The sequence below is a fragment of the Lissotriton vulgaris genome, chromosome 2_1 (assembly GCF_964263255.1).
Source record: "Lissotriton vulgaris chromosome 2_1, aLisVul1.2, whole genome shotgun sequence".
Taxonomy (NCBI): domain Eukaryota; kingdom Metazoa; phylum Chordata; class Amphibia; order Caudata; family Salamandridae; genus Lissotriton; species Lissotriton vulgaris.
The window spans coordinates 1,096,115,826-1,096,142,916 of record NC_141687.1 but is presented as its reverse complement, the minus strand read 5'-3'; the positions used below and the strand labels follow the sequence as shown (position 1 = coordinate 1,096,142,916).

Below are 27,091 nucleotides of genomic sequence, written 5' to 3'. Positions count from 1 at the left end.
TGCACAAAACCTGTATTATCATCAAGTGGTGAAGGTTTTGAGGGGTATAATTGTGGGTCGTTATCATCGTCTGACCCTGCATCATAATTTTCCCATGGGTCTTCCTCATCTGGGATAGTGTTGTCATCTCCATGAGGTTCTCCCTCCCCTGCATCACTGTCTACATCTGTTTGAGGTGTAGATGGTCTTGGTGTAGAAGGTGGAGGAATAGCTGGCCTAGTGTGAGGAATAGGAGAAGAGGGTGAGTCTCTAGGCTGAGGAGAAAGGGGAGGAGTTGTATTTGTCCCCATTGTTCTCTTTTTAGGAGGAAGAGCTTTATCATCTAGTTCATTCTTCCTCTTTTTCGGTGATTTTGTCACCACTTTGCCAGTTTGCGGATCGATAAACAAAGTCTTTTGTTTTGGATCTGTCTGCTGCTCCTGTGTCGGTACCAAAGTTTTTGGTTCCGAAAGGTGCCTTTGCTTCTGACCGTCAATGTTCTGTGTTTTTGGCACCGAGAATTTGCTCGATTCCGATTTTTTCGGTGTCGAGTAAGTCTTCGACGTCGATGCATGTTTCGGTTTCGACATGGAATGTTTCGATGCCGAGCTTTCCTTTATATGGAGCTTCGGTGTCGATGTCAATGTCGACCGTTTCTCCGATCCGACATGGTGGGAGGCCGAGAGTTTTGGTTTCGGTTTCGGTTTCGTTGCCGGGCCCAAAGTTGGGGTGTCGGAAACTTTCTTCGGTGGTCTGACCGGGCTCGAAGGCGGGGTCGGTACCACACGGGGTCGTTTTTTTGGTAAGGGGACGTCGTCACTCACGGTTTGTTGATCGTCGATTTCCTCGACATCAGACTCGTCCCCTTCCGACCCCGACTCGTCTTCACGTTCCTCTTCTTCTTCTTCGAGGTGCTGGTCTTCGAACAGCTCCGGGATTGCCTCCGACTGCATTCTTGAAACCTCGTGTCTTCGGGCTCGACGGTTTCTAATCGTCGACTTCGAGGAGAACGCTGCGCAGGCTTCGCAGTCCCTGGATTCGTGTTCAGGCGATAGGCAGAGATTGCACACCTCGTGTAGGTCCTTGAGTGGGAACTTAGCACCACACGTTGGACATCTCTTAAATGGAGTCCTTTCCATGGACTCCGGGCTGGACTACGTCGAGAAAGGCCTCCAGGTCTCGTCGACGTAGAAGAAAATGTTTATTGTTGGAGTCGAAAGGCGCCGGAATGGAAATGAACGATTCAGAAAAGGGGGTGGTGATGAACAGTGTGTTTGAATTAAGCAGACCACTCTTACCCAGTCCAAAGATCAGGGCTTGATCCATCACCGTTATTTAGCTCACTGCACCATCCCAGATCAGAACCTAGCTAGACGCAAATTAGTCTGTCCCTGGCCCAGTGCATCATGGGAACAGGGCAGACCAAACTACCAAGCCAATTCTTCACCAGAAAGGAGACAAGCTTCCGGGGACCGGTTTCTGGCATTTCAGCCGTCGTCGGCCCGGCTTGCTTAAATCCTGATGGTGCAGTGAGCAAGGGACTCATGTCTGAGTATACCCTGCCACACCTATAGTGGCCAAAAACGATTCAGAAAGGGGGGTGGTGATGAACAGAGTGTCTGAATTAAGCAGACCACTCTTACCCAGTCCAAAGATCAGGGCTTGATCCATCACCGTTATTTAGCTCACTGCACCATCCCAGCTCAGAACCTGGCTATATGCAAATGAGTCTGTCCCTGGGCTAGTGCATCATGGGAACAGGACAGACCAAACTACCAAGCCAATTCTTCACCAGAAAGGAGACAAGCTTCCGGGGACCGGTTTCTGGCATTTCAGCCGTCGTCGGCCCGGCTTGCTTGAATCCTGATGGTGCAGTGAGCAAGGGACTCATGTCTGAGTATACCCTGCCACACCGTTCGATAACAATACCGTCGAATTGGAAAGGGAATACGCGCCGAAATATCACTTTTTCTCGAAGTGGATCTGGAGCGCTTCGATCCTCATCCGAACCCGATGGTGGAAAAAAACAATCTAAGGATGGAGCCGATGCCCATGCGCACTAGCACCCAAAGGAGGAGTCACCAGTCTCGTGACGACAAAAGACTTCTCCAAGAGAAAAACAAGTGCAATCATCCGAGCCCAACACCAGATGGCGATCTATTCATAATGTACCATCTGCAGCCCATATGCCTCGAACAGAAAGAAACTGCTATTGACATGCAGGAGTGGAGCTTATATATGGCTCTGTCATCACTTTCCAGGTGGAACGATGGAAACGTGGAAATGCACTGCACTACCTACTGGCATAAGGGAGAAATTCTGTTTCAATCTTGCAGGTCCAGTCTGGAAATAATCTAAATTTAAGGAATCTATGGTTAGAAGTATCCATCAGAATCATATGTCTTGCAGTATTCCATCATCTAGTTGTTGTGATCAGAATGCACGTTTAAAGATAAATCTTTGACTTCGGCTGTCAACCGCAGAAGAGTCAGCATGACTCTGGGTGTTCTAGAACTTACGGTCATAATGCATCAATAAGTTACCATTTTCATACTGCTTCATGCTGCGAAACTCATCTCCATCTCAAACTAGAGAACCCCTATACCATCAGCCAGAATTTGGATCACAGTAAACTACTCCAGTCTTTAATAAGTAACATCTACAGATCCCCAAGACTCTACCTACAAAGGCATTATAAAATTGCAACCTACATTTCTTCCTTCTCAATGTGTAATCAAAGGTGACTTACAAGTGGTAATAATGAGATAAATGACAGGACTTACACAGACTCTGTTTGTGAGACATTTTTTAATAGCTGAATACATGTCTACTATCCCAGAACCAATTCATGAGACCCAAACTCCATTTTGGAGACACCTGATCTTCTCAGCTACTTAAAGGTATTGTACAAACATAACTCAGGATATGTGTGTTAGGAATAAAATTACAGACACACAAACATAAATCAGAAAACATACAGCATCTTAATGGAAATAAACTGTAACAATGCCTCCAGATCAATGTTTTAAGTAATAGCTGACAAATGAGTACATGATTGTACGTGTGATACACATAGAATTAAATGGTGTGGCAAGTTTTGAGAAATTACCAGAAACAGAGTCTAGGTGGATCCATGCTGCAGGATTCAGGCCGATGCCCTGTATACCTGCGAAGTGCCATCTGCACACTATTACCAGTGATAAATGTAACTGTGCTAGGGACCTTACAGAAGTGACAAGCTGGATTCACTAGCTGCGCCCTGATGATAAAGGGTCCTGTGTACATAGGCCAATGAAGTGGCCTTCACTCGCTGCAGGCATTGGACTACAGAGAACCACCTGTTCACTTGCTATGCTCACCTTTATAACCTTATTTCATTATGCACAAACTGGAATGCAGGACACAAGGCTTACTGAGGAAACTATTTTTTGCTCTACTAAGCAAAAATGTGCTCTCTTCTGCTAAGGGCATGTAGATGAATGGTCTGTACATATAAGGCAGTGCAGAAAAGGAGGACCACTGGTTTCATTCAGCAAGGTGAGGAAGTGATGGATTAAAGGTTCCCATGCGTCCGGCGGAAATTAATGTAGGGCCATGCAGAAAGAGATGGCAGTGACCCACAGCTAGTATGGGAGTGTTTTGCAGCAGCTAATGAGTAACAACAGTAGAATTTGATACAGTGGTGGGTGGTGGCTGCTGCAAGGAAACGGAGTGTTCTGTATCAGTGTATGGGTAAGGGTGTACACAGCAGTGTTGCAGCAACGCAAAGGTAAAGCAGTTATTTACAGCAGTGCATGGAGCAAGCAGGAATGACATCAAGTCAAGTGCAAGGCCTGGGGGACTTGCTCCTAATGCAGGGGTCAGGCAGCAATGTCAGTGAAAGAGAGAGAACGTATTTGACCTAGTGTACCATTTCAGACCAGTGTATGAAGAGTGGGCATGAGGTTGTGCAGAATTGCATGGCAAAGGGAAGGGCTTGACCTAAAGTGCAAAAAACAGACCAGACCTCCTCCTAAAACTAAATGATGAGTTACAATGGATGCTGCACCAGAAATTAGAGGTAGCAGTGCAGTAGACTGTAGACTGGATATGGCGTGGTGCAGCAGAAAGAAGTAAGCAAGGGTGCGGTAGTGAAAAGTGGCAAACTGCATAAAACTAAGTGCATCCTGAGGAAAGTAGTGTGTCTGGCAACAAAGAAATCAACATGCAAGGCATGAAATTAATTTTCTGTTGATTGCTATGTCTGGGTACTGGCCAATAGTCCCTTGCCTGTCAAAAGATTAACCTACCAGGGTTAATTTTGTGCCACAATCAAAGAATGTTCCTCCATTTAATTCCACATACCCAAATCAATTCTAAAACAAACCTTCGACCAACTTTCAAATAAATCCTCGACTCCATTCCAGAAGACACTACTGTTGCACACCAAAGTTGTTAATGCTGTGGCTCACAATACTCTAAAGCTGGCCAAGAGCACCACAGGCACTCAACAGTGGGTAGCTTGGATAACATGATGTGGCATTTCAAACACAAAGAAAGTTATACCTTAATTCTTGACTTGGAGAGAACGATGAACAAAAGTCCTAACCTAAGTAGTGCTCGGGGAAGCAGAGCCACACATCTGAAAATCACTGTACAGCACACTTCAATGTCTAAAGCAGGGAAGGCAGATGACACCCCATGTTAGTAAGAGTAAGGTAGAACACCAATCAATGTTTGGGCCAGGGAAGGTACATCTGCTCTTCGTAGGTAGAAAGCTGGAAGTCTAACAGTCACTAACCTGGACAAGCTAAACCCAGCATGCATAGCTACTTTAGTCCAGTAACAGCCATGCTCAACACTGCACCCAGTGTGGAACTGGAATACCAGCCAACATGTTTACTTCACTCTAAAGAAGGCAGTCCCTGCACATGTATTCTGCTCAAAAGAGCACTTGTTGAGAACTGGCTCTGGACTGTAGCATGTTAAAGAGTCAATTTAGCTGCTACGTTCAGTGGAACAGGCACGAGGTTTCATGCTAAGGGTGCAGACCTTATCTTAAGCTGAAAAGTAAGCAAAGTCGGGAACAAAACAGATCCAGTGCTCTCCATATAGTGTCCTTTTTGGTCCCATGTGCAGCCATAGGCTTTCTCTGACTTCTGTACTGGCCAGCATTTCTCTGTATACATACCAAACTTTTACAAATCTAGCACAGATAACGCCCACTTCTGTTGTGGTGTTCAAACTGTCTGTCACTTCAAACAGCAAAGCAAGGGGAAGCACCCTATCTTCATCTGTAAGACTACCTCAAAGAGTTAGTTCAGAAGAATTCACTCAATACTGCTTAAACTGATCCAACATTGACAGAATGTCATTCCAGATTACGAGGAAGATTCACCTTGAGGACTATGCAACTGATACATCCTCCAAGAACCATCAGTGCACACTCAAATACTGCTGCCCGGTAGTATCAAGGTCATATGGCGTACAACTTCAGCACCTGATACCCTATCAATTTCTTTGGCTCGCTCACCAGAGCAGCTTTCCTAAAGCAGCCAGTGCATCTAGACCAGGCATCTCAGACAGCACAAGAAACCTGTTACAATAAACTGAAACTTGCTCAATTATAGATGTAAAATGTGCACCATAGCACCTGTGTCAAGACAGAACTACGCTTGTCCTTCCAGTAAGATAGTGGCACACAACTGTCTTGCTTCTCCATCTGAAATTCCCTGTATACCACTTCCTACAGAGAATGTGGCCAGTAAGAGTCTCACAAAAGATGTTTTGCTATGAATGGTTAGATCTCTGAGATACTGTACCATGCAGCAGTCTTGCAGATCTCCATCTTTCTGTCCAGCTACTGCAACTATGGCGGACGTATGTCAGAAAAAAACAGTAATGTGATTAGACCAAATTCCATTTTTAGCGACTGTGGCCCACACCAATCCTGTAGTCTATGGTTATGGTAACGGGACAGACTGACTTCACTTTGAGAGACTATGCGAGAGAGCTGGCCTATGCGCCCCGCTATGACCGGCCTACATGTGTGTGGAAGAGAGGTGCATAGCATAAAGAAGCAGGATGGCCTGCTTAAGGTTACTCGTGCAAGGGCCATCATATGCTTGCAGCTCTACTTCGTCATACAAAGTTTGCATTTTACCTCTAGATGAAAACAAAGAAAAAGACAAAAGTGTGTGCTTCCGATACGTTTCACATAAATACACCTGATTTGTTTTAACAATTCTAGTTACATCTGTAATGTACTAATCCTCTCCCCAGTGCTCTGTCCATTTATTGATGGGGTGAATCAGAAAGGATCTTTTAACAGAAGACAGCAGATCTTCCTTCGACAAGAACCAGAGTGCATGGCTCTTCCATATGCGAAGTTTGCAAGCATACCCAGTTGCTCTCTTGCTACAGACCAGGTGCAAGTTGGATTCCGCAATCCATCCAAGCATTAGTTGCTAGCATCGTCTCTGCCTAGCTTTCACCTGAAAAGACAAAAAAAGAGACTAGAAACCAAACTTTCAGAAAGGGAAAAAAGTTCAAAGCTCACAGACAACCTAGCATACTACAAAACCCACACACAACCACTATAGACACTCCAATAATCTGCTAAATAGTTACGCACACACTGTCCCGTCTCCAACTTACCCCAGGCAATGTCATAGTTAGCCGCCGTTCAACACCAGTAAAGCTGAGACAACCTGTGCCCATAAATGTGCTTCTGTGTTCACACACACACCCACACCCACACGCACAAGTTTAACACAAGAAGATAACAAATGCAACTTTGCAGCTTGGGGGCAGGGCATATCTAAGTCAACTGCCAAACAGAGACAGATTCAAACAAATGCAAAAGTACAGCCTCGCGGGACACTGACCTGCTAAATGACTATTTTGAGAATCAAGAATGCTTAAACTGTTAAGACAAATCAACAACCCGTTGGTTTTCAATGTACCAGCTGCCACACTAACAATCAATGCCAGACAACTCTATATTATAACCAAACCAAGTATTTTAAGAAGATTAACAAACTGTAATTTCACAACTGAACCACCTCAGTGTGCACGTAGCCCATTAACCTTGTTCATGCATGGTCAAACTGCTACCCTTAAAACTTTTCATACCAACACCTTTAGTATAAAGCATTGAAATCAACTAGCCAATGTGAATAAATCTCTGCCTGAGCTGATCCACACAGTGCAGAGCATTTAGATAATTTGGTTCACCAACTGTGATCCACTGGGACTTGCCTTTAACCCAGCTGGAGTACAGGGATCCTTTGAGGCCGATAGAGATGATTAAAACTATCAAATGTTAGTGGTTGTGGACACATACACAGGTAGAAGCAGCATGCAGGTGCAGGCTATGTAGGCATTTAAATTTTAAAAAACAACACATGGAATAACAAAAAACAGCGTACAGAAAGACTTATCAAGATGACAAACTGAAGACATTCAGCAACACAAGGAAATGCATCCAGACAAACCTGATCGCTTATCTGGGTGGGCTGATCCAGTCAGCCGCCCCTGAAGGGCATAATACTCCTCTTCCACCGCCTGTAAAACAAGAAAATGTATTTAACGGCTGTATTTTTCTCCAAAATACTCAACACATAAGCAGCACCACCTGTGAAATGACACTAAATACTTGCAAAATGGGTAGTGTGCTTGGCTGCCATAACTGGAAAGGTGTCAAGGCAGCAAGGCCAGCCCAGGACAGTTCAATGATGAAGCTGACTCAGCAGCTGGTTCAGGAAGAGGTGAACTTTAATCACTATGAGTATGCCGGAAGTAGGGGTAGGATATTACAAGTCATCATGGTCTACTGGTTAGGTGTGAAAACCCAGATTGCTTGGAAGCCCAGTGGTTTACAGCACTGTTGAATACAATTTACTGGAGAATAAAGCGCATGCTGACATTCTTAATTTGGACCTCTACACAATGACGAGTACTTTGATTATCTAACAGTACAACAGCTTTCTGGTCATTAAGGACATTCTAATGTTGGACACCACTGTAAGGAAACACTTTCAGAATGAATCATGACAGAGAGGTACACTTCACCACAGGTCTCGCCTCTGAGAGTGGTCAACAGACACCCTTCAGATTGTGAAGCGGATGAGCTGCCAGGCAGTTCATTCAGATGCTGGATTCAATTCATGGAGTTTGATTGTCTTTTCTTTACTTCACTGTCCTTCACTATCATAATTGATTTTCTATTCAGACAGACTCTGGTTTATCACAGCCTAGCAGATGCCCAAAATATTAACCCCGAGTGAGCATTGTGGGAGTAGCTTTGGCTCTGGTGGAATGAGCTAGCAGGCTTCTTTCCTCTTTCCTAGATAGACCATAGCGGATCTTTATACAAAGAACAATGTATCTGGTCTGGTTCTGCACTGATCTTCCCTTCTTACACTGAGAGAAACCCGTAAACAGCAGATCGTCTACCTGGTGCTCTTTGGTGAGATCAATGTAGAAAGTTTGGGCTCTTTTGGGGTCTAGGCGATTGAGTCTCTTGTCCAGCTTTGAAGGATGAGGAGCACCGAAGAATGTCAGCAGGGAAACGGACAGCCTAACGTGGAAAGGAGTTACAGCCTTTGAGGAGAACACCGCCTTGTTCCTTAGCAACAAATTATTTGGAAGGAAGGTGGCGTAAGCCTGCTGGACTGAAAATGCTTGCAGTTCACTCATATGATGAGCTGACGCAATGTAATCACAATGAGGAACACAGCCTATAAGGAGAGTATTCTCAAGGAACAGCTCTGCATAGGCTCTAAAATAGAGAGCGCATTAAGAATTTAAGAACCAGTTTGAGGCCTCACTGGAACATCTCAAAGGGTTATGGTGGAAAATGTACCAGTTCTTTCAAAAACTGCTTCACAACAGTAAACTTAAACAAAGAAGTTTGATGAGGCAACCATAGAAAAAACGATAAGGCTGACAAGTAATCTTTAACTGTTGCCGCAGCAAGGCCTTGCTGCGCTAGAGACAGGGAAAAAGAATAACAAACAACTGGGTTTGAAAGGGCTGGATATGCAGAGAAGAACACTAAACAACGAACTTCTCCAAGCATCCTGCATATTAAGTTTTGGTGGAGGGACATCTGCCAGGCAAAATAACATGTATTACCTTGAGAGGTAAATCAAAAGCCGTCAGCTATTGCTGCTCAATCTCTAAGTGTGGAGGTGTAAGTTGTGCAGATTCAGGTGGAGGTCCCAAAGAGGCAGCTGTACAGGGGGTTTGGGCACTACAATCTTCTGGCTGAACCTAGAGCCATTACAGTGACTCTGACCAGATATTTCCTGATCTTCTTCAGACCTCTGGGAAGGAGAGGTAGAGTTGGAAGAAGTGCTGGAATTCTGATCTACAGTCAAATCCAAGTCATCTCCGAGGGAGGATTGTGTTGGGAACTCCAGAGCGCAAAGGTTTGGACACTACACGTTCCAGACAGTGGCGAAGAGATCAAGACTGGGTTCTCTCGATTGCCGCAAGGCACCCTGTTACACCTTAGAATGAAGCAGACATTCTTTGTCAGCGTGCCTACATAATGCGGGCTGACCTCATCCGCCCTGGCATTTAAAGATCCTACCAGGTGTTGTATGACCAGGGAGATGCCCTGATAACTCAACAACTTCCACAGGCATGAAAGCTCTTGGCATGTGACCAATAACCACAACCTGTCCTGCTTTTTGTAGTTCCACATGGCAGTTGTGTTGTCTGTCAGAACCTGCACCCAGGCCTGCTTCAAGGACGGGATAAAAGCTTTTAGTGACAAGTGTATCACCTGCGACTCCAGCAGTTTGATGTGGAGACAGGCTTCCACTAGAGACGAGCGACCCCTGATCTCTAATTCCCCCCAGACTGCCTCACCAAACTAGCAACGATGCATTGGTTATGACTGTTAGTCCTGGTTATGGTAGGGAGAGGGATCTGCTGCAGTTCCAACTGCAGTCCAGTAACCACCACTGCATATCTTTTACAGTCTTCTCCAAAACCTGGATGGAACCTGAAAGGTCTGTTGAGGCTGATACCACTGAAATTTCAGATCCCACTGCACAGTCCACATGTGTTACTAGCAGGATTCAGGAGGTCAGAGACGCAATCACTGAGACCAAGGTTAAAAAATCTGGACCAGAGCCAGAATATCCTGAACTCGCTGAGGCTGAGGAAAGGCTCAACACAACATCATGTACAATATGGCTTGGATGAGAAGGAGTCTCCCTGAAGGAGTCAGGTGTGACTTTAGCACATTTATGGAAAATCCCAGGGATGTCTACAGATTGGTTGTAGTCTGGAGGAGGATAACCACTGTTTGAGGCAAGCCTACCTGTAGCCATCAGTCATCGAGGTAAAGGAAAACTGGTATTCCCAACCTGCTCAGTAACGCAGCAACCAGCAACATCACTTTTGCGAACACCTGAGGAGCAATGGTGAGGCCATAGGGGAGCACAAAGAACTTAAAGTGCTTGTGGTCTACCTGAAACCACAGGTCACATCTCTGGAAATATATAGGAAAAGAATGCCGAAATAGACATTCTACAAATCCAATGCCACCATTCAGTCGCCTGGATCGAGGGCAGACAGAACTTGGCTTAAGGTGATCGTCTTGAACTTGCCTTCAGGAAGAGGTTCAGGGGTGGATGTCTCGCTTAGAGCGACATACGTTGGCCTCTTTTTACAGCAGAAAGTAGCCCGAGTAGCAGCCAGTCCCGATCTCTGATCCTGGCATGCTCTCAATGGCTCCTTTCTCTAAGAGAGCATGAACTTCATGCCTGGAAAATTGACACGTGGCGCTTCAGAAGTTATTGTGTGGTAGGTGGCATGTCTGGAATGGTGGTGAGGAAGGGCATGGCATAGTCACATTGGACAATTTGGAGCAACCACCCATGGAGTTAAAATGTATCCGATCTCCAACTGGGCAACAGTGCGCCACTGAGGGTAAGCTAAAGTGGTTTTGCAGCTGCAGCAGCAGTAGTGCACTCAGTAGTTTGTTGCCCCTGGGATCCCAGATGCTGACGACCAGATCCCTGACCTCTACCTGAGAATGGGGACAGCATCACTGGCGGGGCCGGGGACAGCATCACTGGCGGGGCCGGGGACAGCGTCACTGGTGGGGCCGGGGACATCAACAGTGGGGCTGTAGCTGGATAACGTTGAGGTGGTTCGACTGCAATCATTTAAGATTCATCCGACAGGCACCGGGGGTGAACTCGCTGCTGGAAGTAGGGCCCCTCTCGAACCAGCAGAAGACGAGTGGGATCCCCTCCTGAACCCATGGAGTCCAAAGGCGTTCCAACAGGGATGGGCCACCCAAAGATAAGGTGCATGGAGAAGTTAGGCGCCGGTCGCTCCGGCACCCTGAAACTTGGAAAAGTGCTGAGGCAGGCCTGGTGCTGGCTCAACTGCAGAGCCAGGCCTCGAATGCGGACGCTTCCTCGTCTCATCAGAAGACTTTAATGGATGGCGCAAAGTTGAAGACCACTTTGACTTCTTGTTATTTTTGCATTTGTGGTACTTACTCAAACACCCAGATGACAGAGTGTTATATCAAGCACTTGGAATGGCTCATTGACTGATCCCAGGACATTCCTCTAGACCGGGATAGGGACCATTGCGGTGTCGCAAATCAAGCAGCTAGGAGCTTGAGGGATAACTCCCTCAAGGCTTTGGAGTATGAAATCAATGTGGGCCTTGGCATTATGTTCACGCTCAAGGCATCAGAGGCATCCAGAAACTTTTTTGTACCATTTCTACGCACTGGATGTGGCGACGTGTGGCTCAGTACTGACACCATTGTGTCCTGGAAATGATGTGCAGGGCCTATAAAGGAGTCCCCCAAATAAAAGAAGGATCCATTTACATGAGGTTCATGGACCTTTTGGCAGCTTTCAAATCTGTGCTATACAGCAAACTATGGATTATCTTGAGAGAAATGGAGGTTTAGGAGAATGCAATATTTTTCATCTGTCAATTATATTCCCAATGTACCACATGTGTTAAGTTTGGTAGCAAGGGCGAAAGCACTAGATCATTCCCTATACTTAGAGGTGTCTGGCAGGGTGGAGTGTTAGCCCCCTTCTTGTTCTCATTGGATGCTAATGGCATTGAACCAGCTGTTGACTAACCCACAGCTGATGTCCCCATGATTAATAAAAAACGGGTCTCAATATTGCTTTACGCTGACAATCCCGTCTTAGTTGCAAGGACTGGCTTAGCTCTTCAAAAGCTGATTAATAACTATGTGTCTTATATGGCCTCCTTGCATCTAAAGGTGAATGAGTCGAAAACTTTTATTTTGATCATGTGAAAGCAATCCAAAAAAAAACCCTCATTTTATATTGCGGACGCAAAGTTCAGATTACGAAGTCCTTTTTATCCCCGGGTGTACTTTTTAACAGTAGGGGAACTTGGGCAAATATGATTTTAAACAGATGCATTGCCCTAGAGAAGGTCACTGTGGCTATGTTCGCCTTTATTACAAAAACCTGGGTAGTAAGTCATTAGAGCCAATTAAAAAGATTTATTCAGCTAAGGTCATTTCTTCCGCAACATATGGAGCTGGAGTTTGGGGAATATCGAAGGCTGAACACCTACGACTAGAAGATGGTTTCTTTAAAAAACTACTATCTCTACCCAATAGTTGCTCAAGCTATACAATGCATCACAAATTGGATTTTCCATATAACAGACGTTATATCTCTTGCGCCAGTCTTACTATGGCTTTCAATCTGGCAAAAGGATACGGTGGGCCTAACCCAAAACATCATTAAAGATTGTCTTGATTGTGAACAGGCCCACATGGCCCCGTGGCTTCATTATGTAAGAGAAATATTAGTAGGTCTGGGCCTAGAAGCATTGTACAATGATCCTCGTAATAGCCAGAAAGTTCCCAAAGCTGAAATTAAATCTCGCTTCCAAACGTTCAGGGAAAAAAAACAATACACATCAAACCGTAACAAAACCATGGTAGTATTATACCTGGGATTGCCGTCTGTTTCTGTGGGCCCACATTTATACTTGGTTGCTGTGACCAAAATCCGCCACCGATATGTATTAATATGTTTTAGATGAAATCCTATCCCTTCTATGTTGGGCTTCCCCTCGGGAATGTCTTCAATTAGTGAATGCCATTATGTCCACGTGACAGTACTTTTCACCAGTCCAATCTTCATTTTATATTTTTTTGAAAATTTTATATCACTGAGCGTAAAAAGTATATTCTCCCAATATTCCAAAATATAAATTTGCCAAATGTCGTCCAGCACTGTTTTTCCTCCAAATGCTACATGATCTTTATGTATGTTTCTCCCTTGCGTCCTATCTATGTTTGGCTTTAATAAATCAGTGATCGATTAGCCCATAGTTCGCACCCTAACTGATGATGGTACTGTCTTGAATGTATCCTTTATATTTCAAATGAATTAACCTGTTTTAATACTGTATTTTTAAACTCAACTTTTTCTTTACCTTGTTTTTATCTGTAATTACGGATTATTATGCTATGAAAATTAGATATATTAATCGATTGTTTGTATGACTTCCACACTTTTATGATCTTAATAGTTAAGGTCGAATAAAGTTAATTGAATTGAAAATTAAGTCATCCTGCATGTTGATGTCAGTTGTTCTCAAGACTGTCTGTGCCTCCAGATGAGGGGACCAAAATAGCAAATCACTGCATCAGTGTGCAAATTACTAGATGGGACCTTAATAAAGGAGAACAGAAAGGAGGGGGAGTGGGCACAAGAAGCCAATAAAGGTCATGTACCTGTGCCACAAAACTCTTAATCAGTTAAAAAAAGTTACCTTGGTTCACCCGGGCGAGCAGAGGAGGGTAGGTCTGCCACACTTTTTGCGTACAAGCGACTTAGCAGCTGTGAGCTGGCTAACCTCTGCCACGACACATGGGGCAAAAATTGATCAATTTGCAGGGTTGGACGATAATTCTAACTCTGAAAAAGTAGGAGGTTAGGCCCACTTCCTTTTCTATTTTCGTCCTGAAGAAGCAACATGGATCGATTTTAGACTACTAGTGAACAAAACATTTGGCTCAGCTCACCAATGCCCGAGGCCTTGGGGCTTCGGCAGCAGGGATGCCCTTTGATGTTAGATTCTTCTTACTGGAGCCGTTGGCGGTAGATGCAGGATTCAATCTGCAGGCAATGTTGTGGAGTCCAGGAGGGTTCAGCCAAAGGACTTGGATTCAGGATCACAGGTTAACCTTTGCTGGTTCAGTGGCCCACCTGGACACAGGTTGGAGGCGTCGGGTGTAGAGTATTCCAGGATAGAGGATCGGGAGGGTACCGGAGTCCTTGGTGTTGTTTTTTTCTGGACAGAGCCGCCATCCTTGGGAGTTCTGGTTTTCTTCAGAGGTAGGCAGTCCGGCAGACAGGCCCGTAGGGCTGGGGCCAAGTCAGTAGGTGTCTTCAGTCTACTTCAGTGGACTTTTACATGTTCCAGCAGTGGAAACCCTAAATTGTCGTTTTTACTGTGGAAAGGCTAGTAGCCCCATTGGTAACTACAGAGTTACAGGCTGACAGCTCAGCCTGGCTAACTTCTGAATGGGACTAGTAAAGTTGGTAATATAAGCTATCAAATTAATTCGAGCATTACATCCAATGTAATGGTTACATTGAATGTAGTGTCACTGGTAGGCAAAGTGCAACTTCAGAAGTTGCCCCTTTGGTTGCACAAGATTTCCAGAGCCAATTTACAGTTGCACTCTGGGTCTGTCCTCCAGACAGCTTTCTACCCTTCTGGGGAGATGTGCTAACGACTCCCAGGAAAGGAAACAATAGATGTCTGCATGGGAGGTGTTAACTCTCTCCAACAGGAAGCCACACAGGTGTTAGCCCAAAAGGCGGGCTTTAAAGTTGAAGCTGCCTTTAAAGAGCAAATGAGGAATACTTGGGAAAGGGGCAGCTCTATTGTTTAGGTAAGCAGGCAGACACTCAGCTCGAGAGGGGAAACCAGTTGCCAAACTGGTTTTCAAAGACGTTCTGCCATGTTGGGAGTGGGAAGAATGGTGCATCTTGGGACAGCCAGATGCACTCTTCCTAGGAAGTTGTCATCAGGAGGGAGGGAGCCTGGGAGCCCACTGACCACCAACTGCATTCTACCCTGAGGGCATTACCCGAGCATAAACTGGGGAATCCCTGGCAGAACTCAGATCTCTACTGGAATGGAAGAAGGACTGGAGGTGTATTGCCCTGCTTCACCAAGTTCCAGGCGAAGAGAGGCTGCATTGATGCAGACTGCACCTTCTGCACCTGGTAGCTAATAAGGAAGAGGGACTGTGCCTGCTGGGTCCTGCTCAAGGGTAAGTCACTGCAGGAAGACCATTTGACAGCCTTACATCAACAGCATCCTTCAGCATCATGTATCTTCAGCTTCAACAGCATTACAACTTACCTAACTTTTTGCTCAAAATATTTTAGGAGTCGAATTTGTTGAATTTGACTATGCTTGTTCATGGGTGAATGAAATGCTTTGATTTACTATACCTCGTAACTCTTATATCTCATATATATATCTTTTTTATGAATTGGTGACTGTTTTCTTCGATGTCTTAATTTCTTTTCCAATTGTTTTGGTGCTGTTTAAATGCTTAACAGTTGCTTGTGTAAGTCTTGCTACTCAGAATCACAGCTACCTAGTGTCGAGCTGAAGGTTTGACAAACAAAGCCTCCGGGTCCTAAATGGTTGGTGAGTGTATAGGTCAGTGAGGTTGCATAACCACAGCATATAATACACCCCATTTCCTCACACTTTGAATAAGCTTTGCTGCTCAGTCACAGCTACACAGGGTTGAGGCAGAGGGTTTAGCAAACGAAATCTCCTGGTCCTAAAGGGGCTAAAAATTGTATTACATGAGAAGGTCACACAACCACACCATATATTACACTCCATGTCCTCACAACCTCTCCATTCAAGTAATGACGCATCAGTGAACAACATCAGCTCAGATAAGGGCAGAGAGAGGGGTCTTCCACTGGCCCAATTATAGTAGAGTAGCCAGCACTGCAGGTCTTGATCAGTCTCCTCTGAAACTTGGATGCTGCTCCCATTGAGACTTCAGGTTCCACAGCAGAGCCTGAATATGCCACCTGGCATAGTTGATGAGCAGGATGCAGGAGGCCAAGAGGACCAGAAACCTAACAGCTACACTTACCGAGACGCTGTACCAAGACAAAACAATTGGGATCCCAGCATGAATGTCTTTGACGCGATGGAATGGAGGAAAGGCCTGAAACTGCAGCATTTCATAGATGGCTCCTAAGAAAGGGAACAACTGCGAAGGAGCCGAGTGCAACTATGTCAGGAGGTTTGTCTACATCTGGAGGCTTTCCAAGACTTACTGCGGTGAGCCTGCCTTCAATGGCCAGTCGAGGTAGGGGAAAACTGGTATACATAACCTCCAAAGATCTGCTAAGACCATTTCCACTGTTTTCATGAACAAAAAATAAAACACCGGAGAGTGCTAGTACGACTGAAGGGGGACACAGCATATTTGAAAATGCTCCTGGCCCCCTAAGTACCGACTGAGACTACGGGACAGATACTAGAAAGAAGGTGTCCAGAAACCATCTAGTCACTTGGATGCAGGGAAGACAGACCCTTAGCGAGTGAGTGCATCTCAAATTTGTCCTTCCGTAAGAAGGTATTCAGAGAACGGAGATATGTAATTGTACAAAGGCCTCTACCCTTCTTTGGCACAAGGTCATAGCTGGAGTAACAAACAGTCTGTATTTCAGTGGCCAGGACACTCTCTATAGCTGTTTTGTCTGAAAGAGCCTGCACTTCTTGGAGCAAGATGGATTGATGAACCTCTGAAAGAGGTTCTGGTATAGCTGGAAAATGCTGCAAGTTGGAAAGAATTGCAAGGCATAGCATAGCCGTCAATCTGTAAAAAACACCTGCCAGATGTTATATTTTACCACCCTTGGAGGAAATGTCTGATACTGCCTTCTACAGATTGGTCGGGTTCCACGAAGGGCAAACTAAAGAGGCTTGGCTTTTGATGCAGGGGACTGGGAGGTCTGCTGCCCTGGTGGCCTGGGTATTGTCTGCTTGATCCCTTCCCCTGACCACAACAGGACTGGGGTGGTGGTTGCAGAAGAAGCATGCCTTAGTGTTGCCATTATTCCAAATGTCTGGAGTAGCCTCAAAAGTGGAGAACTTGTTGAAGGTATTGTCTTGCTAGAGGAGAAAGGCCTAAGGAATGTGCTGTGGCCTGGCTTTCTTTAAAGCATTCATAGCTGAATCCACCACCTCACCAAATCCATCAAACGGCATATCCTTCAAAGAGGTCTGCACTTCACCAGAGAGGCTTGAGGACCTCAACCAAACAGGATGCTGAAGCTCCATGCTAGTGCTGACAGCTCTACCCAAGCAATCATGGCCAGTCAGGAATGCAGGACATATTTTGCTGCATTCTGACTATCTTGAGTGGTTTAAGCTAGGTTGGCCTGAAATCTTCAGGGTGCAAGCACAATCTCATCAACAATTCACCATAAAGTATGTGAAAATCTCCCCAGCAAACAGCTGGCACTGACTGACCAGAGGCTTAACTGGCAGAAGAAAACAACAGTTTCCTAAGTGTTTTCATTTTTTCAACTGTCTGGAGGGGTCATAAGGAATGAATTGGGGTTCATCCTTCTGGTGGAAACGTGAACCACCAGACTTTCCAGTGTAGTGAGCTCCGTCAAGAAGTCAGGGTCATCTGGCACCAGTCTGCGGTACCTTGCAATCTGCCTGTTCACCCGGGGAGAAACGAGGCTTAGACTAGGTGCTCATTATGGTGTCAGTCAGCCAGTCAAGTTTTCATTGAATAGTATTAGAGACTTAGAAGAAATATGTCCAGGTGGTGGCTTGGACGCCGAAGGGAATGGCGGCGTGACCTCGGAGCTCCGCGCCCGAACTCCCCACAGAAATCCTGAAAATCGGAGCGGAATAACCCACGACGGCCCCGGAAAAACGGGGGCGCCGTCAGGTGAACTCAAGGGGCACACGGGGAACCGCCAACGGAGCCGATTGCGAGAGAATTGACACCGGAGGAACGATCCGACTCAAAACGGATCGGAACAAAGAAGCCCTCAAAATGGAGGCCGAGGTGTGAAAAAAGCCGACCAGCAGCGGGACCAGCTCACCCTTGAGGGAACCGGAGCCCAGACTCCGGATAACATCGCCAACCATGGTTCGGTGACCCAGCAGTGGACTCGGATGTCAAATACTGAAAGGGTTGCCTGCCCACTGAGCCGTCTACCCTGAGGACAGCGACTAGACAAGATGGCGGAGTGACCCGGGCTGCTGCGTCACGTAGAGAAACGGAGTCCAACAACACTCAGACCTGCGGCCCGTGAAGAATCGAGGAGTGGAGTAGATCGGCAAGGCCGAGACGCCCTGGAGGGGGGCTGACTTAAGAACCCCCCTCCCCCTGAAAGAGGCAAAAGAGTGGAAGACCGAACCTCGAGCTACCGGCAGTGGAGAAGGCGACCGCCATTGGTCCTGGAGAAAAGCCTAAGCGCCCCCTCAACAGTTGACTGGCGCATTGGACCTAGTGGGGGGCCAGGGCAGCAGTGGCACGTGGACGGGGGTTGCGATCCCGCCCTACCGGTAGGCCGCAAAGACAGGGCCGGCGGAGAGCACTCCTAGACCGCTACAGTACCCTGGATCGGTCCAGACCCGAATGACCTATGGAGGTCTGCAGAAGGCCGCAAGCACCAAGAGGACAGACGGGCTAGGTGCTGATCCATCGACGATCCTGAGAAGCGCATGGCTGTGAACGCGACGGTCCCATAACTGGGATCCAACGCCCGAACAAAGGTCCGGAGGTCAGTGGTAGATCTGAGTGTTGACCGGACGCTGAGCACGCACTCGGAGTAGGTGGCTGGGCAACATGGTGAAGCCGAAGGGGAAACCTGAGGGAGCGGCGGCCTCCGACATGGCGGAAGGTGATCCTACAGGACCCTCTGAGCTGCAGCAGTTGCAGGATCGAATCCTGGAAGCCATAGCGGCCACACGGGACACTCTGCAGCAGGATATTGCACAAGTGGTTTCGGGGCTGGGCCTCCTACGAGCGACCATGACAAACTCAAAGATAGGGTCAAGGAGGTTGAAGATACCCTACAGGACCTGGCTCCTGCTCATAAGACTCTGGAGGGTAGACTAACAGATGCCCTCGACCGGATCCAGATCCTTGAAAGACGAGCTGAGGACGCTGAAAATAGGAGCCGACGTAGCAATGTCCGTATCCTAGGTGTGCCGGAAAAGGAGGAAGGGGAGGACATGGTGGAGTTCCTCGATAACTGGCTCAAGACTGTGGTGGCGCCAGAAGGCCTGTCGCCCTTCTTCACCCTAGAGCGTGCACACCGGGTCCCATCCGGACCGCTTAAACCAGGACTGGCCCCGAGACCGATCATAGCTAAACTGCTGCATTATAAGGACAGGGACCTACTACTTCAAAGGGCCCGAGACACTGGTCCGTTTCAAATAGCGAACAGCAGAGTAACATTGTACCCCGACTTCACCTTCGAGACACAGCAATTGCAGGCCTCCTTTTTATCGCTTAAAAGGGAGCTCCGGACTGAGGGCATCCCATACTCCTTGCTTTTCCCGGCTAAGCTCAGGGTGGTGGTCGGTGAGAAAACACACTTCTTCGGCACGGCAGCGGACGCATGGGAAGTGCATGACCTGGAATGTGCGGGGGCTTCACACGATGCAATGAAGACATAAGGTACACACCTACTTAATTCGAAGGGGGGTCCATATTGCGCTGCTACAAGAGACTCATCTCACGAAACAGGAGGGAACGGCACTTCAGAGGAGATGGAGGGGTCAGGTCTTTCACACTTCTTACTCAGCTTACGCTAGGGGCACACTGATATGGATTAGGGCGGGCACACCTTTTCAACCAACACAACATTTAATAGACCCGGAGGGGAGATATGTGGTGGTGGAAGGCAGGCTGAGAGGTAGGGACATAGTCCTGTGTAGCGTATACGCCCCGAACACGGAGCAACTGACCTTCCTAACGGGATTATCGGAGGCATTGGCACACTTCCTGGCGGGCCCGATTCTGATGGGAGGGGACTTTAACTCCATAGCGGATACAACACTGGATAGGTCCCACCCACCACTGAGGGACTCCCCTGTACACCGACTCACAAAGGGTAGAATGGAATGGCAAGAGGGATGGGGGCTGACCGATGTATGGAGGGCGCAACACCCAACTGACCGCGATTACTCTCACTTCTCCAGCCTACATGACCTTCACGTCCGGCTTGATGCGATATTGTGCTCACAGGCCATGTTACCAACCGTAACCTGGTCAGAGTACCTAACGAGGATGATTTCGGACCACAACCCGTTGATAATTAACTTGGCCTGGGCGACCGAGGTGCCTCGAGTGCCGACCTGGAAATTAAGACCAGAGACCCTGGAAGACCAGTTGTTCCATGCGGCACTGGAGGAGGGTATAACCCAATACTTTACCGATAATGAGGGGACGACGGCCACTAGGGCGATGGAATGGGATGCTTTTAAAGTGGTGGTGAGGGGCCAGTGTATAACGAAATACGTGGGCACACGGAAGGTGTTGCTGGATGATATTAGTAAGGCAGACTCCAAGTTGCGGGAAGTGGAGAAATTACGGCCTGGCCGCCCCGACCTCCAAGAGGAGGTTAGCTCAGCTAGAGAGGCAGTGGCGGTGGAGGTGGAGCGGCTTCGCGCCTTCGACCATCGAGCGTATATGCTTAGAACCCACATAGAGGGGGACAAAGCCGGAACACTACTAGCGTGGCTGGCGAACCCCATGAAGCGATGCTCCCCTATACTGGCTATAGAAGATGCAGCGGGCCGCATCCACTACTCCCAAACGGAGATCTTAGATGGCTTCCAAAAGTATTACGAGGACCTCTACAAAAGCGAACCGGGGGACCGAGAGAATGAGACAGAGGTTTTCCTAGATGGTCTTCAATTGCCCCAGCTAGACGAGGAACAGGCGAAGGATCTGGGGAGAGACATTGACCTAGGAGAGATCAGGGGAGCGGTTAAGAAAATGGCTCGCAACAATACGCCAGGGATAGATGGACTAACCATTGAATTCTATAGCAAATATCTAGACATATTAGCGCCACAACTCCAAACAATCTATAAGGAGGCCAGGGCAACAGGCCGCCGCCCCAGTCAATGCAGGAGGCGTTAGTGATACCGCTCCTGAGGCCGGGTAGGGAGAGTAGTAGCCCTGCGTCCTACAAGCCACTCTCCATGCTAACCGCTGACTATAAGATATTGAGCTCCATACTAGCAGCTAGACTGCTACAGCATATGCCCGGCTTGGTACACGAAGACCAAAATGGATTCATTCCCGCCCGGAACACGACGATTAACATCAGGAGACTCACACGCCTATTGGAGAGCTCGCAAGCTGCAAACCGAGCGCCCCTAGTCCTTTCAGTAGACATCGAAAAGGCCTCCGATAGTCTAGAATGGGACTATTTGTATAAGGTCATGGAGCGGTTCGGACTAGGAGAAGGGTATATTAAGTGGACGCGAGTCCTGTACACGGCGGCAATGGCAAGAGTGAGGATAGGGCCCCTGATCTCACAGCAATACCCTGTGGAGAGGGGCACCCGGCAGGGTTGCTCCTTGTCTCTCCTATTGTTCGCACTAGTGATTGAACCACTAGCGGGCGAGGCCAGGACGGGAAGACATTTCGAGGGCATAGGTAGTAGAGACGGGCAGCAATTTATATCGCTGTATGCCGACGACCTGCTGTTATTCCTCGAAAATGACACAACAGCGTGATATCGGGCCTAAAGGTCAACTGGGCGAAGACATGCTTGTTTCCGTTACGAAGGAACACCGGTCGTCCTGACCACCGGCCCACACTTAACTGGGACCCGACTTGTCTTAAGTACTTAGGGGTATATATATCATACGGCCGCGGATATGTTGGAGGGTAACGTTGGTCGCTGCGTACGAGCGCTGAAAGGCAGCATGGCCTTTTGGGCCACGCTCCCGCTCTCCGTAGCTGGCCGTATATCCTTGTTAAAAATGGTTGCTTTGCCGCGATTGCTATATTACTTTCGGACTCCCCCGGTCTGGATCCCTAGTTCCTTCTTCCGCCAACTCAAATCCCAGTTGACTGCGTTCCTGTGGGGAGCGGGCAGATGCAGAGTGGCGCTGGCGACGCTCACCCGTCCAAAAGACGAGGGTGGGCTAGCGGTACCGGATTTTGAGATATATTATCTCGCCGCCCAACTGCAGATATACACGCAAGAGGTGGCGCGAGAGTACCGGAGCCCGGAAGGCGGAGAGCCCAGAGGCACGCCAAGGCATGTCTTGACCTACCATAGCCTTACAGCAGAAGATCGCTACCCGAGACCTAACACTTGAGCAGCAGACGTTACTGCTTTGCTGGAACCGGTCTCAACGGTGGGCGGGGATAAGGCATCCATATGCCCCGGAAATACCCCTGGGCATGCTGACGGCGCTGCCCCATGGGGGCGACTGGTCGCAGTTGCAGCAGTGAGAAGAAGCGGGTGTACAGGTTGTAGGAGACCTCTATGAAAACGGGGCGCTCCTCCCGTATCAGGACCTTCTAGAACGCTTTGACCTGCCTCGAGGGGGATACCTCCTGCACTCGGCTGTGGTTGGAGCGATGCAGGCGCATTGGGGAGGAGGTCTAACAGAGCCCGAGACATCCATGGCTTGCCAGTATGCTATGATGGCGGCTGGGACGGTTAAGGCGGTGACGTGCCTGTATTCCAGAATGCTCCGCGGACACCTATTGCCCCTTACGGCGCTGAAGTCCAAATGGGAAGCTGACCTGGGTAAGGATATTCCTGAAACGACTTGGGCCCGACTTGTGCGCCGAGCCCGAAACAGCACGAGAAATGCGAGATTTCAGCTTATCCATTACTACGTGCTACACAGGGCCTACATGACTCCTGGCAGGATTAAGAAATATTTTGGGGTAGCTGAGTCGGCGTGCCCCCGTTGTGCAACGGACGGGGTGGAGCTGGAGCATATGCTGTGGTCTTGCCCGGCCCTCCGGGAATATTGGCAGGCCATAGGGGAGACCTTAAACGAAGTAACAGAAAGAGCCATTGACTTCGATTCGGCGGTATGCATTCTGCATTGGTTCCCTCACACACCCAAAAATAAAACTTCCAGCAAGTTCGTGGATATGGGACTGATGATAGCCAAAAGCGAAATAACAAGACAGTGGAAGGCGGGAACAGGCCCAAATCACAGGAGATGGTATAATGAATTCCTCAAATGGGCGGCTTGCGTTAGCACACACAGGTATCAGTTAGCGCGCAGAAACCCTGACACTAGAGCATTGGAGATAGCGACAGCCTGGGAGGCGTTAGTACAGGCCCTTAGAGATAGCTGGTTAACGGAGGACGAGGAAACCCTCAGCGCAGACAGGAATAGCACCCAAGATTCACCGAGCGCTTCGCACACTTAGACATTGACAAACTTAAGATCAAACCCTAGATTGATTTAACACGAGACCCTATGAGCGGATGGTGGAGGGGGGGTGGGGGGGGGAAGAGGAGGGCGGGAGAAGGGCATTATGTAGGGGCAGTTTGGGGGGGTTACATAGTTTAGTTAGGTTAGGGAAGAAGTGGAGGAGTGTGGCTCACTGATTAGAGCGGCAGACCCTGATGCAGAGGTCTGGCCCGGGACCAGGGTTCAATTCCAGACGCGGCAGGGTCCTGAGCCCAAAAATGTCCACGGACTCGATAATTCTCGCCTCGGTGCCTACTCTAATCATGGGGTCCCATGCTGCAACTATGGGCAATAGCTTTCTTAATCTCCACTACGGCGGCCCACCCGCTGCGGGATGCCTGGCTTTCACCTTGGGGATGCCCAGTAGGGGTTATCTCACAGGGAAAAGCCAGGACGGGTTCCCAAGGCAAGCGCCTTGATGCCTTCGGGTGATACGTGCGCTATATAAGTCGCAATACATTTACATTTACAAGAAAAGTAGACATGCACACTTTAATGCGGACTAAAAGGATCCTAAAAATCGCATCCAGACTAAGAAAGGTCGATCGATTGTTGCCGCCCGACCTCCGGGTTGTGGGCCTGCAGGCTGTGTATCACATGACAAAGAAAGATTGTTGGTAAATGTCTAGAGCAGCACTGTAACTGCATGAATCCTGGTCTGTGCACTGTATGTCTACAATAAAAATTACTTAAAAAAAAAAATATATATATGTCCAGGTTGGAAAACCTGTTAACACATTACTAGACATGGCAGCTGTGAGACTAATACTGCTGCTGCCTGTCTCATCACCACCGCAAAAGAGGCACTCCATTGAGTGCCCCCCGAAAAGAACACAACCCATTGTCAGGGGAAGTGCCTTATCACTGACCTCCTGAAAATCCATGTACAGACTGTCATCATATACTATGGGGGTGGGTGTATGAGGAATAATCTCCATCTCCACTGCCGTCTCCAAAGGCTTTCCTATTACGATGAGTCGGAAAAGAAAAGCTGTGGTGCACTGGGGTATGACTACTAGGCAAAGGTATGATTCTGACTGAGTTTAACTGAACTGAGACTGGGGACATTTCTACAGCTTCAGTGCATGACTTTGATTAGGGCAAGATGAAATTGGCTCAGAGATGGTATAGACCTCTGGGACAGAGAGTTTATCTGGTGCTGGCTGCACTGGGACCGGCAGGGATGTGAAAGGGACTGGTGTGAATTTTGGTGCCGGATTGAAAGTTTGTTCCTATGCGGATCCAGAGACTGGTTCTGGAGACACAGACTGTGCTGAGGGCAGGTCAATGGCCATAACCAGACTAGAGGCCAAGGTGAATCCTTGAAGCCTGAAGAAGCACCAGAGGGAGATTCACAACAGGGCCTCCTTGAAAGCCTTAAACTGTTGTAACATTGCTGATGGCTCCAGAAACTTGAGACGCAGTGAGATCAGTTGTGGAATCATCTCCTCAGCAGGGGAACAGAAGCAAGACTGAGGCATACCCTGATACCCTCACGTATGCTGAGAGTGGTGGGACTGGGACAAATCCTGCTTGGATCTCAGCTCCCAGTTCAACTTCCTGCAAGACTTGGACCATGATAAGGACCTGTCGAGGGAACAAGTTTGCATCCTTGACTTGGAGTGGGACTGCAGAGACTTCTTTTAGTGTTTGGCGAAATACAGCTTTGTGTTACCAGATCACTTTTGGATTCATAAAGTCCCACTACTCGCAGGACTTGGATTCATGTCTTGAACTTAAACACTGGAGGTACACACAAAGGGGTTTAGTCACAAACATTTGTTTGCAACCATCCCTTGGAAGCTTATCACCTGCGGTTTAAAAGGGAACATAATTCTCTTGAACACTGGATTTTCTTTTTTTTTAAACTTGTCAGTTGACGAAGAAAAAAGTTGAGTGAGAGCTCTGCATCCATGTACGAAGATGCAGGCAGAAAGGAACAGACAACACGCAGGTGTGACACTTAGATGCGGCTCCATTGTCAATTCCAAGGTGAAAGGAAGTCAAAGCAAGCTGCAAAGTATCACCTACCGGTGAGCAGGAGCAATGATGTTTTAATCTTCTGAACCAGTTTAGCACCTGCATATATTCTAAAGATGAGGCATCCACCTTTAGAAATACCAAATCAGAAAGAAAAAAAAATTGCTCAGGCTCGCAAGTGGTGGGGTCTTTCTAGACTATTCTGACAGGCATTTTTCAGACACAACCAATTTCACTATAAAAAGAAAAAACATTGACAAATACAATAGGTCTTTTTTTTAACTTATTGGCTTTACCAATGTAGATGCTCCTCAGTTTCTCCCTCACCCACCACTTTCTTTTTTTAATTTTGTGCTTTTTGAGGGCCCACATCTGACATTTTCTGCCGCCCAGTACCCTATGTCAAAAAGTGCTTACAAGCGAGTAAAACTTTTTTTATTTACCAATCTATGTAGTGTTCTCCATTTTGAATCAATAAATAAAAATAAAAATAAAATGGAACTAACATAATTACATGGGTGAGTGCATGCTGACCGTCACATACGTGCCTAACTACTCATGAATGTGTCCGCCTCGGGAATTGAATAGCCGGCAACTGCAGCTGTGTCATTATCCTTCTTTTCCAGATGCTGTTCAGCATTAGCAATTTTGTTTTTTGGTTTGCAGTCCAACTGTCAACTACAGACTTAGATATTTAGTTTTCAAAGTGGGGCTGTGTAAAAGAAACAAATCATGTCTGCTTTTTCTGATGGAAATGGCACAATGTGAATAGAAGGCAAGAGCTCTTGACATCCAAAGTATCCAGTGCATTGTCAGCTATAGACTGTGGGCATTGAAATAAAGGCAATTCGATACACTGACACAAAACGGAGCAATTACTTGGCAAGTAGGAAGGACGGGTCTTAAAAACAACCAGATCTTTGTCAGTTGGATAAAATGTTCTTCCACTGCCAACTCCTGCAGTTCACTTACTTGGAGAAGCGCAGTAATGGCAACATTGCTTTCCTTGACAAAAACTAAAGTGGGCAGGAATAGAGGGGCTCAAAAGGAGTTTTCATAAATCCTGTAATGACTCTATTGAGGTTTTGTTTAAAGTCTAAGTAACAGCATTACACCTTCAGAAATAATTTCTTGAAAAAGTTTCTAAGTGTCAAATTATTGAGATTGCCAGCGCTTGTTCGCGGTTAAGAAAAAAGCTGGTGTGGTTGTGTGTGTGGTTGTGTGTGTGTTTGTGGTTGCGTGTGTGGTTGTGTGTGTGGTTGTGTAAGTGTGGGCTTGTGGTTGAGTGTGTTGTATGTGTTGTGTGTATTGTGTTTGTGGTTGTGTGTGTTTGGTTGTTTGTGTGGGTGTGTGTTTGCTTGTGGTTGGGTGTGGCTGTGTGTAGTTGTGTGTGTTTGTATGTGGTTGTGTGTGTGTGTGGTTGTGTGTATGTGTGTGTGGTTGTGGTTGTGTGGGTGTGGTTGTGCGAGTGGTTGTGCGTGTGGTTGTGTGTGGTTGTGTGTGGTTGTGTGTGTGTGTGGTTGTGTGTGGTTGTGTGTGTGTGTGGTTGTGTGTGTGGTTGTGTGTGTGGTTGTATGTGTGGGTGTGTGTGTGGTTAGGTGTAGTTGGGTGTAGTTGGATGTAG

At 47.3% G+C, this 27,091-nt stretch overlaps 1 protein-coding gene across 4 annotated transcripts in view; it reads right to left on the bottom strand.

Moving 5' to 3' along the window:
• Positions 1-2,772: 2,772 nt before the first annotated feature.
• Positions 2,773-27,091, bottom strand: part of ARHGEF12 (Rho guanine nucleotide exchange factor 12) — an 888,740-nt gene continuing 864,421 nt past the window's right edge. For all 4 annotated transcript variants that reach the window (XM_086956791.1, XM_086956792.1, XM_086956788.1 and 1 more), the window contains 2 exons: positions 7,455-7,524; positions 2,773-6,452 (listed from right to left, as the gene is read on the bottom strand). In XM_086956791.1, coding sequence (XP_086812917.1) covers positions 6,442-6,452; positions 7,455-7,524 — 81 coding nt within the window. In that variant the 3' untranslated portion in view covers positions 2,773-6,441. The remainder of the gene's footprint in view (positions 6,453-7,454; positions 7,525-27,091) is intronic.